The 13,749-nt window shown below is 35.8% G+C and overlaps 1 protein-coding gene across 1 annotated transcript in view; it reads left to right on the top strand.

Annotated features, from left to right (window-relative positions):
- The window catches only part of FAM185A (family with sequence similarity 185 member A), a 40,923-nt gene that overhangs the window by 18,397 nt on the left and 8,777 nt on the right, over positions 1–13,749 (top strand). Inside the window, exons 5-7 of the mRNA XM_017811385.1 lie at positions 1,945–1,986; positions 9,682–9,777; positions 12,053–12,187. Of these exons, the coding sequence (XP_017666874.1) occupies positions 1,945–1,986; positions 9,682–9,777; positions 12,053–12,187 (273 nt within the window). The remainder of the gene's footprint in view (positions 1–1,944; positions 1,987–9,681; positions 9,778–12,052; positions 12,188–13,749) is intronic.

Raw genomic sequence — 13,749 nt, 5'->3', positions numbered from 1 at the left:
CCTTTTTTTAATCAAAATTTCCATTATGACAATTATGAAAATACTGTAGTTTGAAGTTTTACAGTGTTCATGGAGAAGCAAGGCTTGTAGATGATAGAAAATGTAACTATTTCTTCAGAAGCACCAAAAAACCAAAACACTAAACCACAGTCTTCAATATTCTGCAAAAACTATTATATGTTGGACGTCATAGTATTACACCACAATGCTGAAGTCAGTTGGTTGTAATAATCAAACTAGTAATTACCTCTACTCAGGTCTTTCTCTCTTTGCCCTTGATGTGCCCAAGAAATATGAAGTTCAGTGTTGGCCTTCACAGAACAATTACATGACCAAAAGTGCACTTTGGGGCACTCTCTGTAGTCAGTGCAGGTCACAGCACAGCAGGATATTTCTGTCTGCTTTAAAATCAGCTTTTGTTCCAGCTAAATGTTTGAAGTGAGCTTTTCACAGTAATATGTTGACATTGCCAAACATTAGTTGTATCTGCCATATAAGTCTGTGGTTAATAGGAGTTTGATTTCTACATGTTTAATATTTTTCAAGGACCTGCTTGTCAAAACAGAAAACAAAACACTCAGAAAAACAAAGAACAGTAATAATACTGTTCTGACAATAATCTGCCTTCATCTCCAGGAGAGTTGCTGGCTGACAAAACCCTAGGTCTTTTTGTAGGTTGTACTAAGTACTAGTCATGATAAAATGGGGAAAAGGGTGGGATAATTATAGCATGCCTTTTCAAAAACATCAAAGAGTAAAGCCAAACACATTTCAAGTTCATTGAAAAATGCTTTTGTTTCTGCTCTGATTTTCAGAACCTGTAAGTATTTTGTACAGTGTGTGTTTGAAAAGATAAATATAAGACTGTTGATGATAGGCTGCTTTTCTAGCTTTCGGCCCACGAACCACTAAGAAAAATACAGGTCATATACAGTGGAATGCACTCAGCCCTAATGGTTGTTTACTACTGTGTAATTACAGAAAATAGGGCAGAGCTTGATCCACATGCAATTTGGAAAAATCTGAAAACTGTGAATACTGTATATTACTAAATCAGACTCAATTACTGTGATCAACCTTATGCTTCGTTCTGTCATCCTCTTGGGAGAATGAGAGAACGGCAGGAATGACATGCTGTGGTTTAGTTTTTAAATTAAAGCATTTTCTGAGAGATATTTATACATGGAACTGTGGAATCATCTACAATTTAGTTAGACTGTTAGTAGTATAGATGGCTTTTATGTTACAAGGTGTATCTGTCTTCCTTCTGGCTTCTCTTGAGGATACAGGTAAGGAGGAAGAATATGGATTTTGAAATTAAGGCTGGAACACCAATACCTGTTCAAAGTTATGCAAGTTTCAGTCGGAGACCCTTCTACATTTTGTGCCTTTACACACTTTTGTTTGATGTTCTCCAGTTTGTCCAACGTACTCAGACCTCACTGAAGTCAATGGAAAGCATCGATCACGGGTTGTCATGCACATAAGAATAAGTTTGGAGGGAGTAGGTAGTGTTCAGTGGGTCCAGGAAGTAGACTTTGAAGATAAAGCACAAAATTCCCTTTTAGGGAGATGGATGGGATATACCTTTATTAAAGAGGAAAATAGAAACTGTTTATATTACTCATCCTATTGAATAACTTCAATACTTAAATGGTACATAGTGCTGTTGCAGGCATCAGAGCAACTGGAAAAAAAAAATCACCCCAAATAAAGTAAGGAAATACTGTGCATTAGCCTTGCAATGCCTCTCTGCTTTTTTCTCCCTCACATCCAGGCTGTGCCTAGCTTTACTCAGTGTTTTTCTTGGCTGGAATCACTTCTTTGTTACCCACATATCATGAGATTTTTGTTTGTAAAGCAATAATATAGAAAATAATTAAATTATGAATATGTTTAAATAGTATAGTTTTAACATTTTTTCCCCTTTTCTTTTCATAATAGGTAACACCACCCTTCAGACCAAAACAGGGAGTATCACAGTAGGTATGTTCCACCATCTCTCTATCTCTTGCTCCTCTCTCCTCCTTTCTAAAACCTAAATATTCACAGGGAAAGTAAAAAAGAGGTGATTTGGCACAAATGTTTTTGCCCTCTTTTCTTTTCAGGAGTAGCCCTGATAGCTGTGTAGCTGAATGAGATCCTTTCCAAACTTTGCTGTCAACCTTTTGTAGTTGGGCAAGGCACACTGTCTCACTTTTAACACCCAATACTCTCTGGGCTTTGCACAAGTTAAACTGAGTCTAAGTGTCACCTTTTAGATTAAGGTGGGATAAAAAGACTAAGTGTACATCAAATGCAGTTGTGCCTTTAACTTAGTTCTCTATCTTATACTTATTGATATCAATGATTAGCTATGTTTAAATTTTATATCAGGAAGTAATAGTCATTGATGTATTACATATTCAGGGGCTGGGGGGGAAGGCTTGTGATGCTTTCAACACTTCCAAACTATTATGCTAATTGTTTTCCCTTCAGAAGTGAAAACTGCTCATAAACTTTCTTTTGTTAGTTTGGGCATTTATACGACAGAATAACTCAGAGTTATCGATTATGGAATACATTATATCAGTGCATTTTATAGCACATAAACACAAAATGAGAAACTGAAATTCTGGTTATTGCTGTGGCAGAAAATTGAAGTAAAGTAATTGTAGACAAGGCTCAGTGTCCTTCGAATGTCTGTAGAAAGATTTCCCCTTCTGTCAGTGAACTTCGTTATGGGCCCAAATCTCAAAGACTTCTGGTGATGGTGTTAACTGTAGTCCCTCACTAAGCATTGTTCAGGGACAATCTGTACCGTTACAACTCTTCTTATGTTTCTAAGCAACCTGTATTAACATTCCTGGAGAATGAATGCCATACACATTCTTATGAGTTAGTCGTTAAACCACAGAATTAACTCGAGCTTGATAGTCTGTTTTTCCTTCTCTTAAATAAACTCACAGAGTATGAAGTGTGGTTAAATAAACGCTTCTTAACACAGGAGGTAGCTTTTTCCATCAAAACAGATGATGATATTTTCCTTAACTAACCAGGTTCAGCTTAAACATTAAGACACATCTGACAGTTGGAAGAAACCTTATTTTTCAGATTTCAGTTCTGAAAGCATTAGTTAGACTTAATCTTTTTCCTAAAGCATTAAACATCCTTTAGTATTTTTATGAATTTTTTCAAAGGTAAAAGACTTTGAAGATCCAGGGGATTCAACTCTAAAAATGTGAGAAAGAAAATGTGAAGTTTTAAGTGAAAGGTTTTTGTGCATGAGGCATTTACACCCAAGATAGCTTGTTGAATTGCCAGAGATCTGACAAGGATTTGCTGATAGAAACAGGAAGAACAACTCAGATCTTTCAGCTTCCTTGGTCGGGTTAGGGTTGGGTTAGCTTGTAGTTATCTATTTCACCAGAGGCAGGATTTTATCAGTTATCTGAAAAAATGCACTAATCTCTAGGTTTTTTGAGTGTGTCCATGTTTTTGAGAGATTTATTTANGTCAGACTTGAGTTGAGAATGCTGGACTTCTTTTCAAAATATTTTTGGGAAATTCCAAGTGACTATTTACGGTTTCTTGTTGTATAATTCCACATTAAAACAGAAAACCAATGCTGTTGTCTTTCAGTCTCTTTAATTTTTTGCTGTTATCTATTTATAAAGTAGTTTGATTTGGAAATTTATTTTGATATGAGTTCTTTGTGTAAATTTTTTTTTTTAAATATTATCTAAAATTCAGTCCAATTTTAATCATCCAGCATGTGGCAGTATTTCACACTGGCATCATTAAATTATGAAAATAGGGATTATTCCTTTTTTTTCTATACTGTGAGCATTGTTGGTCACTGACAAACTATTTTCCAACTCTATACTGGAAGCCTACTTCTAACAGTTGTTTGATGGGTTTTGAATGACTTGTTAATTTAAAACAACCAGACCTGTTTTTACTTCTAGTTTGTTACTAGTTAAAATAGTAATTAGAAACCTGAATTATCTTAGGGAGTAATGGACTTGTAGTACTTCCTTTTTAGAACTTGCGTAATCTTTTAAATTTTTATTCAGGAAATTCATAGGAATTCTGAAGTTGGAAGAGACATCAGAAAGTTGCAGAATTGTAAAGTGATTGAGGTTGGAAGACACTTGTGGAGGTCATTTTGTCCTGCCCCCCTGCTCATGGGGAAGGTGTTCCATGCCCTGGCTATGTTCATGTTTCTCAGTCCAGTTACTGATGTCTCCCTTCTCTTGGGAGCTCCAACACTGGTTGCTGTATTGTGAGTGTGGTTTAATAAGTGTAGAGGAGAGGGAAATAATCCCTTCCCTTTATACACTGGCCATGCTCCAGATAATACTGCCAAGTTGCACTTATTTTCTGCCAGGGCACACCACTGGCTCACATTCAGTCCTGCTAGAATTTGCTTATTTCTCAATGTTATTGGTATGGTCTGATTGTGTATTCTGTACTCTGCTGCCAAGCTAAGTTTTCCCCTTCCAGCTCAAAAGACCCATTACTTTTTCTTACCGAAGTACTTGTGTTTAACCCAATTATGCATTGAAGAAATTAGTCTTCTGTGTTTGGTATAGTCAGAAATGATAAAACTTATGGTGGTTGTTTCATTTCAGAGGAGAGGAAACAACTTTAACCAGCTTATGGGCAGCAAGAATTACTATGGAAAGGAAAACTCTATATTAAGCTCACAGAAATTCTAATTATTTTTTTACAAATACATCAGTGTCAATTTGCCTTACTCTGCTAATTTCTTTCTTCAGTAACCCAGTTTAGACTACCTGAAGGCTTCAATGTCTTGCTGTGATGTTCACTGTCTTAAATCAACCAAAACTCAACAATTAAGAACAATTAAGAACCTTCTCGAAGATAAACCTTTGAGTAAAGTCCTGACATGAAAGTGAACTGAGGTGTCCTGAGATTCTCCATGGTGATGAGAGTCATCGTAAGACAATTCCCTAGTACAGAATCATAGAATACTAAGGCTTGGAAGGGACCTTAAAAGTCATCTTGTCCCAACCCCCCTGCCATGGGCAGGGACACGTCCCACTAGCCCAGGTTGCTCAAGGCCTAATCCAGCCTGTCCTTGAACAGCGTCGAGTTATCCACAACTTCCCTTGCCAACTGTTCCAGTATCTTACCACCCTCATGGTGAAGTACTGAGACAAAATGCCAAAGTTTTATTTCAAGAAGGGAATCAGTTAAGGAGAAAAAATTATAGTATCGAAGACCATTTTGGATAATTGGAAAATAAAACAGTAAACAATTTAATGTATTTAGAAGTAGTACTGCATCTGTGAGATTTGTCTTGAGGATTCAGTTTTTTGCTAAGTAATCTAGGGAATTCTAAAATTAAAACCCTCATTTCTGAATTCCATTAAAAGCAATTACTGTACTTCATAAAGTACAGCTCTTAAGTGGTTTAAAAGAAATAAATCCATGCACACACTTGTCTTTTAATAGCTATTAGTTTTGTTGATCTCATTTTTGCCATCTGCTTTAAGTATGTTAATGCTCTGGCTGTCATTTTAAGTGTCCTTCATTTTCCAACTTCGTGTCTCAGAAGTTGGCCTCTTTCTGTATTCTGCTGATGACAGACCTGTCACTTTTCCCCCCATCATTCCCATGCTTTCTTCCACACTGTGCTATACTAAGGGTGCTGCTCTCCAGGTAGGTTGGAGTCAGCTCCAAAAGTCAGATGCTTTTTCTTATCCCTCAGGTGTCAGGTTATGAAAAATGAAAGTTTTAAAAAGAAACAGTCCATTATGAGTTAATGTCTACCAAATTATTACTTGATTTTATCAAGTCTTTTTTTCCATGTTCCCTTTCCCTCTCTTTGTGTCCATTTGAATGTAGATTATATGGCATTCTAGACAGAGCTTATGTCCTGGAGAAACTGCTTCTAAAAATTGGAGCATGTAGAGCAGGTAGCTGCTGTCTGAATACAACAGTGTTTTCCTTGCAGCTTAAAAGAATAAACTGTTTTACTTCTGTATGTGTTCTTTTAGCAATAAACAGTTTTGGTGATGTTACATCATGTATGTTTTACAGCATCTCATATCACTGTGCTGAAGATTCTGGATGTTGTTACAGTAGTTCTTGAGTTTATATTGTATTTGGAGGAATATGTAGGGTTTTCTTTTCTCTTGGAATAGAATAGACTATTTCAGTTGGAAGAGACCTATGAGGATCATCCAGTCCAGCTGCCTGACCAAAAGCTAAAGTGTGTTGTTAAGGGCATTGTCCAAATGCCTCTAAAACGCTGGCGGATTTGGGGCATCAACCACCTCTCTAGGAATTAAATTGTCATCATGCTTCATATATGTTGGAATTTTATACTTTCTCCAGTCTTTAATCAAAACATAATAAATATTTTGTGTTTTCCTGTTGAGATTGATTTTGTCACTGATTTTAACATGAACAAGATCAGTCCTTATGTGCTATTAGGAAAAGTATGGTTTTGCTTAGATTTAAGGAAAGATCACTAGTATTTAATCCCTTCTTCAGTATTTGACACATAAAATGAAAGAAGAAGTGATACTAAAAGTTGCCTTTGTAGGCCTTTCACTGATCTTTAATTGTATGGTCTTTCTCAAGTTATGTGAGTTAGGTCTTATTCTTCAAGCTGTATTTATTTTTCATAAAACTTAACAAAGACTTTGTCAAGGACACCTTGCTTCACACTGCCCTTTTTTTTCCCTTTTTTTTCTCTAGTACTAGTAAATTAAATAGCTGAAGCTGCTCAAGAATGACCATCTGTTCCTTTTCCAGTAGCAGGATTTATCCTTGTTTTTCCCCTTGAGCTGTCAGTCCTTGGCAAACTCTGAATTCAAACTATACACTTTTTCCTTTTTTTTACCTTTAATTATTCACATTGATCTCAGCTAAAACTGGGTATATATTTAAAAATAAATTGCCTTAGGTTTGTTCTGTCATAACCATAAAATATGCATTGTCTCTATTATTATTTGTTGTGTTTTGTCCTACCAAATTAGCCTGTGCTAATTAATATGGAGTAATTTTTCATTGTTGAAATATTTATTTATTTAAATTTGGGCACCTTTTTTGTTATATCACTCATCTTTATTTGTTTTTTTTTTTAATCCATTCCCCCCCTTATTTGTTAGGAGTTAGAGACAAACTTAAGACAGCATCTTTATGGCTTTGCAGAAGTAATGAACAGCTCCAAGTCTCTTGGTATTCTTCTTTGTATCTGAGCACTTGTATTTAATATCATAGCCATAAAATTCATTACATAAATCATCTTAAGTTGATTCCATGAAATATATTTCATGTTACTTCCATAGGTCAAAGATAAACAGTTGTTTACTGTGCAATACTGTAATGTCAGGTTTAGTGTTTGGTTAGTGCTGCCAAAGTTCTTTGTGGTTTTGAAACTGCTGTAGTTTCTTCTTCCGTATGAAATTTTGTATTAGTGATGTGCTCTGGGGGTCAAAATCTGGCAAGTCATCCTCCCAAAACAGTGTTCTTCAATGGAAAGGTGTTCCACTTCCCTTGAGGTTGTTTTGTGCTTTCCAGGTAAATCTGTGCCTTGGTGAGCCTGTGCCTGATGCCCTTTCCCTGCATCCTTTCTTCATGTTTATGCCTTCTCAAAACAAAATCCAATCCCTCACAAAATGAGTATTGTATTTTTTTTTAATATATATTAATTGAAAATCTAGAACACTTTGTTCAGTTGTGTAGTGGGGCTGCTAGATTCACAAAAGGCATCTTTCCACTGGGAAGAATCTCACAAGAACTGCTTTTGCATTTGAAGAGTGGGAAGAGAAAGGCTTCACTGAATAAACCTTGTCCCTGTAAAGCATCATCAGCTGGTGGTGGTTTATGGACTGTTTGCAGTTGTTCTCCCTGGAGAGGGTCGCTGTCTTATCACAGGAGAATTTTCTTTCTTCCTAGAACTGATAAAGGCACTTACTACATGTTCTGTTTTAAGCAGAAGAGTCAAAGGCTGGATATTTCCTGTCTCTGTTGCCAACAAAATCTATCAAGATGATGTGGAGAGTCAGTAATTGGCTGTTACTAAATTTGAATCTGCAAAAACAGCTTTTGCATGAAAATCTCAAGCTATCACTACTTAAAATGTTTATAAAAATGTTGATACACGTCCAATTTTCCTGTTCTAATGACTCTAACTTTTAAACTTCAATTATTATGAACAGCGTTTTAAGAAGTCATCAGTAAAATGTTTCATTGTCACTTACACAAGCAAAACTATTTTCCAGATCATTATAAATGAAGAGTTAAATTTCTTTTTTCAGATTTGGAACAGATCTTTAACATAAAATCTTGAGATGGCAGAAGCATTCACATTCTAGCTGTTAGTGTTTTCTTCTTAGCCAAAGCCAGGCTTAGTTTCTCAGCTGACTAAATATGGATTAGCTGCTTTTTTTAAAATTACTTTCCCCTCCAAAGAAATCAGCTTTAGCTGTGGGATAATAATCCTTTTCCATTTTTTTTGCTGTTGTAACCAATGCACTGATCTTTGGCATCTGTTCTCAAAATCTGGGATCAGAAAAGCTCCAGATGAGTTTATTTAGAGCTAAAACTATATGGCAAAGGTAAGACATTAATGCAAGACATCCTTGTTCTGATTAATCAAGTTCATTCTCTCAGTAATATTTTTACTTTTTAAAATGGAAAGTTTCATTCAGTTTTTTTTTGTTTTGTTTTAGCTATTTCTGAAGGCTTGACTGTAGGGTTTTGTTTTTCCTGTGTAGATCCAGAAACAAGTCTCTATCACTATTTCATGATTTCTTGCCAATACTTTAATTTTTAGTGTGATCTCTAAAAATATATTTCACTGACTGCCTTTTACTCATGTACAAATGTAATTTTTTTATGCTTCTCTAGAGTTTCTTCATAATTTCTTTGCAATTTTTATTAGCTATAGGTCAGTTCAGTTGTTTGAAAGTTAACTCTTTGGGACTTCACTGTAATATTGTCAAAGTCTACGTATTTAAAAATGGAAAACATTGCAAATAATTAAAGACTACTAGAGCGTACAATTAAAGTTTCTCAAAGACTTTCTGTTGGTAAAAAATGCTTCTTCACAAAGCTTTGTGATCATGAATTTCACCTAATAAGGTATAAAGGGCTGCAGGCTTCCCAGGGCACAGAACAAATGCTGTTTTCCTGTGTATATTGAATGGTTATCTCAAACATTTGTCTAAAATTCAGATGTAGTGAATGAGAATTTACAAAGTTATTCTGTGTAACACAGTGTTACAGTGCACAACTGCTTTTGTTCTGCTTGGGGTGGCTTTCCTGGGTAAAGTTCTCCCTGCGCAGAGTCTGAGCAAATGAACTCTTTTGGAAACTAGAATAGATCTTAGTGCTCAAATACTGTGCTTGATCTTCACATGAAGATAAACACATCCTTGTAGGAAGATGTACAGTGAAGTTGAGGCCTTGTAGATGTAGAACAACTGCAGGACTATGGCCTTAGGACCAGCATGTGCCCCAATTCTGGACTGGGGAGATAAGTTTTTTCAGAAACCTGTTTTTCTAGGCAAAGTCTGAGATTTGGTAAATTAATATGATACTTCTCAAACACAGAAGGATTGACAAAAATTAGTTCAAAGAAACTATAAAGAAAGATTATGGCAAATGTTTATTTAAGAAGAGTGAATAATACACAAGTTCTTTTGTTTGTTTGTTTTTTAGATTCTTCAGATGGAAGTCTAAAAGCTTCTACATACCACGGGACAATAGATGTTTATGTCAGTCAATTAAGAAAAGTGGATCTGAAATCCCAGAAAGGTTAGCAAACTAAACCAAATATTTTTTGTGGCAGCTTTTGATGTAAAGTAAAAGGGGATAAGGGTTGGTTTTGGGTTGGGGTTTTTTTTATCTGTCTGTAAAAAAAAATAGTTTGTGGTTCTTTGTTATCTACATTATCTTTTACCTCATAAATACTTTAAATACAGCAAGCTATAACTACTTAAATTATATAAATACCTATATGAATACTTAAAATACAGTAGCCTCTATAAGAGGCAATGATACATAAGATGGATTTAAAAATTTTTGTGGTTTTCAATATTTTTCCCCAGCAATATACCCAACAGAATTCTGCAGAATTGACTTGATTTACAGTGTTTGTTACCTTGAATACAGTTTACTCCATGATACTTCACGTGCAGAGTGATAATTGACACACACACACATTTATTTTTCCTGCCTTCTGAGTGAAATGTCTCACTTTGAAAATTTGAAGGCAGAAAAACAAAGATGAGAGCACCTTACTCTATCATTTTTCCTTTGTCTTCTGTTTACTCACTAAAATTTCACTTCTTAGTTAAAAGCTCACAACAAAAGTTGAATTAATAGTTTTGCCATTCAAAAGATACAATACTGTAAATTACAAAGCCCTGAATACATCTTATTAGTCCTGGTTTTGAAACAAACAAACCAAAAAAAACCCCACTCTACAGCATTTTTATGTTATCATCATGTCAGGGACTTCAGGTGAGTTAAATGAACAGGGTATTTGGTACACTTCTGTCTTCTGTGAGACAGTGCCTGTGCCCTATTAAAACCTAACATTTACTCAGAATGGCAGTGATGATAGCAATGCATTGAAATCACTTGTGTGTCCTGTACAATCTATTTTGGTTTCATTAGTGCAAAGAAATTTATTTTTACATTATTTCTTGGTTACCTTTTGAATCACTCATTGCTAAGTTAATGTCTCTTGGCAAAGAGGAATGTATTTAATAAAAGCTAATTAATGTTATTTTCAAAACATTGAGATCTTTTCTGGCAGCACAGTTTAGTAAAGGCAAAGTTGAAGTTCTGTTTTCATTTACCCTCTGAATTCAGAGTAACTGCTGACAGCTGCAGTGTAGAAAATGTCCCATTTGTGATAAATTATCTGCATGTGTGTTGGATTTTATGAGTCACATCACTGAGCAAGTCTCCAAGGAGGGCCCAAAGATGAAGACCTTTTCCCTTTCTTATCCTGAGGCTTTTGTGTTTCCAGCAAAATGTAGGCCCAAATTATATTGACAGTTATTTGTTCATTAGGACTGTCACAGGCAAGTCATTCTGCTGATTCTAAATTGCATAGCAAGAGTTGCTTTCTGATGCTATGTAGCTGTTATAACATCACTTTCATTACCATGATCTTCAGCTTTTGGGATGTACATCAAGAAACACTTTTATGTTTCTCTAAAGTGAATGTTGGAATTGGGAAAAACTAAGGAACACATATAAATAAAGTGTATACTGAATTTTGCTGGATTTTGATTTAATGTGTAGGACACAGCTTACAAACTTTGTGACTGAGTAATTCCAAATATGACTAATTTGGGCAGGTTGGGAGCCCACCATCTGCCTTTGGTCTGATGCATAGAACCACATAGTTAGGGGAAGCAGAAGTCAGAATTTCTGGTTTTAATCTCAAAGGTAGAATTATTCAGGCCACCAAAGCTGCAATTTTGCTAGGAGTTTACATTTTAGTGATACATAGTCTCTAAACTGGTTAAGTCACTTTTGAGACTGCATCTGTTGGAGGATGTGAACAGCTGGCCCTGAGCAGTGGTCAGAAACAATCACTAATGTTCACGGTACGTGAGCAAGTGGTGTCTCGTTGTTCCAGATGAGCAATTCTTTCATCATGTGCCACGCAGTGGCTGGATTATTTGTCTAGTCTGGTCCCCTGTCCTTGCTCAGGGTGTAAATATGCAACTAGAAGATGAAACTAAAGTCATAATACCTGTGAGATATAGTAGATTTGCTTCCCTTGTTCATTCCTGTAATAAGATCCCCCACCAAGAGATGTTTCTAGCAGTGTATGTCAGTGTTTATTTTCATGTCTGTGAAAGAAATACTGTGAAATACTGTGACACCATTTTCTATATGTGACATACAGTGCTCTGTTTATGGTAAATGAAAAAAAAAAACCAAAACAACAAACCACAAAGAAAAAACGAAACACAACCTAAGGATGATTTGATTCAAGTTAGTGAAATTGCTTGTTTCATGCTTTGATCTCAGTGTTAAACTAACTAGCTTTCACTTAAATTTATACCAGGTTCAATTACAGTCAAGGTACCTGCCTCTCTCAAAGCCTATTTAGAGTTGTCTGGAAGAAAAGTGGATGTGAACTCAGAGATCCAGTTAAAAGAAACACAGAGAACCTCCAAAGATGATCACGTAACTATAAGTGGTAAGACTTACTAATCTTGGCTTCCAATAAATGTCTGTCTGGCCTTGGTCAGAGGCATCTACACTTTACTAGTTTATTGCTCTTGGCAGCTGCTTTTTCAATCTGTTTCATGCTCAAATGTTTGCTTGTGCCATTGTACTCCCCATTTCACTAGAGAACATTCAAATTTTGATTGGTAAATGACTTGTGAATGTAGTCAACTGCTTCTCTAACAAGTCTTAAAGCCAAATTCATCCTAAGCATTATTCCAGTGCATTTGTGGGAGGTGATCCAGAGCTGACTTTGACCCATTGCTTTGTTGGCTTAGACAGTCACATATAATAGATTGCTTAGGAACATCTATTAAAAATATAATAAAAAGTTTTCCCTGTCTGTCTTGGAGTGGAGGGGGGAAATAAAAGGGGTATATAGCATATTTATAAATGTACAGTAGTGCAGGATAGGCTGAGAAGTTGTGAGTGGGAGATAACTAGAAGTGCAGAAGAAGTTGGAGCTGGAAGAATAGACAGTACATGGAAAGATACCTGCAATTACTGGAAGCATTCTTCTAATGCATTTAAAATCAAGCTCAGAATCCCAAGTCTTGCTGTTTCCTGCTTGAGAAAACAGTTTTACAAGTCATTGTCAGGGTGTGTATTTCTCTCCCCTTGTACAGATGTGTCTATCTAGAAGTTCAGGCTGTTGCTGTTACCAATTATGCAGTTTGCTCTAAAGGAAACATTGAAAAAATGTGTCTGAAGGCTCCTGCTTTGTTGGAACGTGTTATGTCAGAGTGACCTGATGTGATAGAGGATTGTGTGAGGCTTTGATTTTTGCTTTGGTTTTAAACCTGAGAAAATAAGCACAAAAAATCTTGTCCTCTCCCATGTAAGATGTTAATCTCTTAAGTCAGGAAAAGTTAGAAGTGTAATTACATAATTTTAATATGTAGCCTGCTTATACATATCTTCCTGCCTAAGAAAAGTATCTAGTACTTGAGTTTACTAGTGGTTATTAAATACAATTTCTTTAAAATCCATGATTAGAAGTTTTCAGGTTAGAAACCTAGAGGACCCTAGATTTTAGCAAGACTATGGAATGAATCACCTCAGCAGTAAAACAAGACTTCTCCCAGTGAATGAGGACTACTGGCCAGGCAATCATCTTGTTAAACATAAGAGTGGCGTTTCAAATATACACAGCTGAATGACTTCTGTTGTTTCACAACCCAGTCAGTGTTTACGTAGGACAGTCGTCCCTGAAGCGGATGCAATTTTTCAACCCACCATTCTGTATGAAAATGATCTTGGCAGTTGAGGCCGAAAGCGGCTCTGATTAGTTAACTCTTGAATATACATGTCCCAAAGGCATGGAAATCATCAAGAATTATGCAGAGGCAACAGCATTAGGCTACTGATAATTAATTGCTTAAAGAAGTTACAACATTACATGAAGAATTTATTAAACATAGATCTAAATTGATCTGAGTACAGGTGAATGAAAAATAGACCCTGGAATGGATTTTCTGCGAGATACAATTCAACTAAACTAATGCTGGTCTGAAGTAATGTCTCTTCTTCAGT

This window comes from Lepidothrix coronata, unplaced genomic scaffold, assembly GCF_001604755.1.
Source record: "Lepidothrix coronata isolate B3197 unplaced genomic scaffold, Lepidothrix_coronata-1.0 Scaffold32, whole genome shotgun sequence".
Classification (NCBI taxonomy): Eukaryota; Metazoa; Chordata; class Aves; order Passeriformes; family Pipridae; genus Lepidothrix; species Lepidothrix coronata.
Note: the sequence above shows the minus strand (reverse complement) of the source record. Positions and strands in the feature narration are given on the sequence as shown.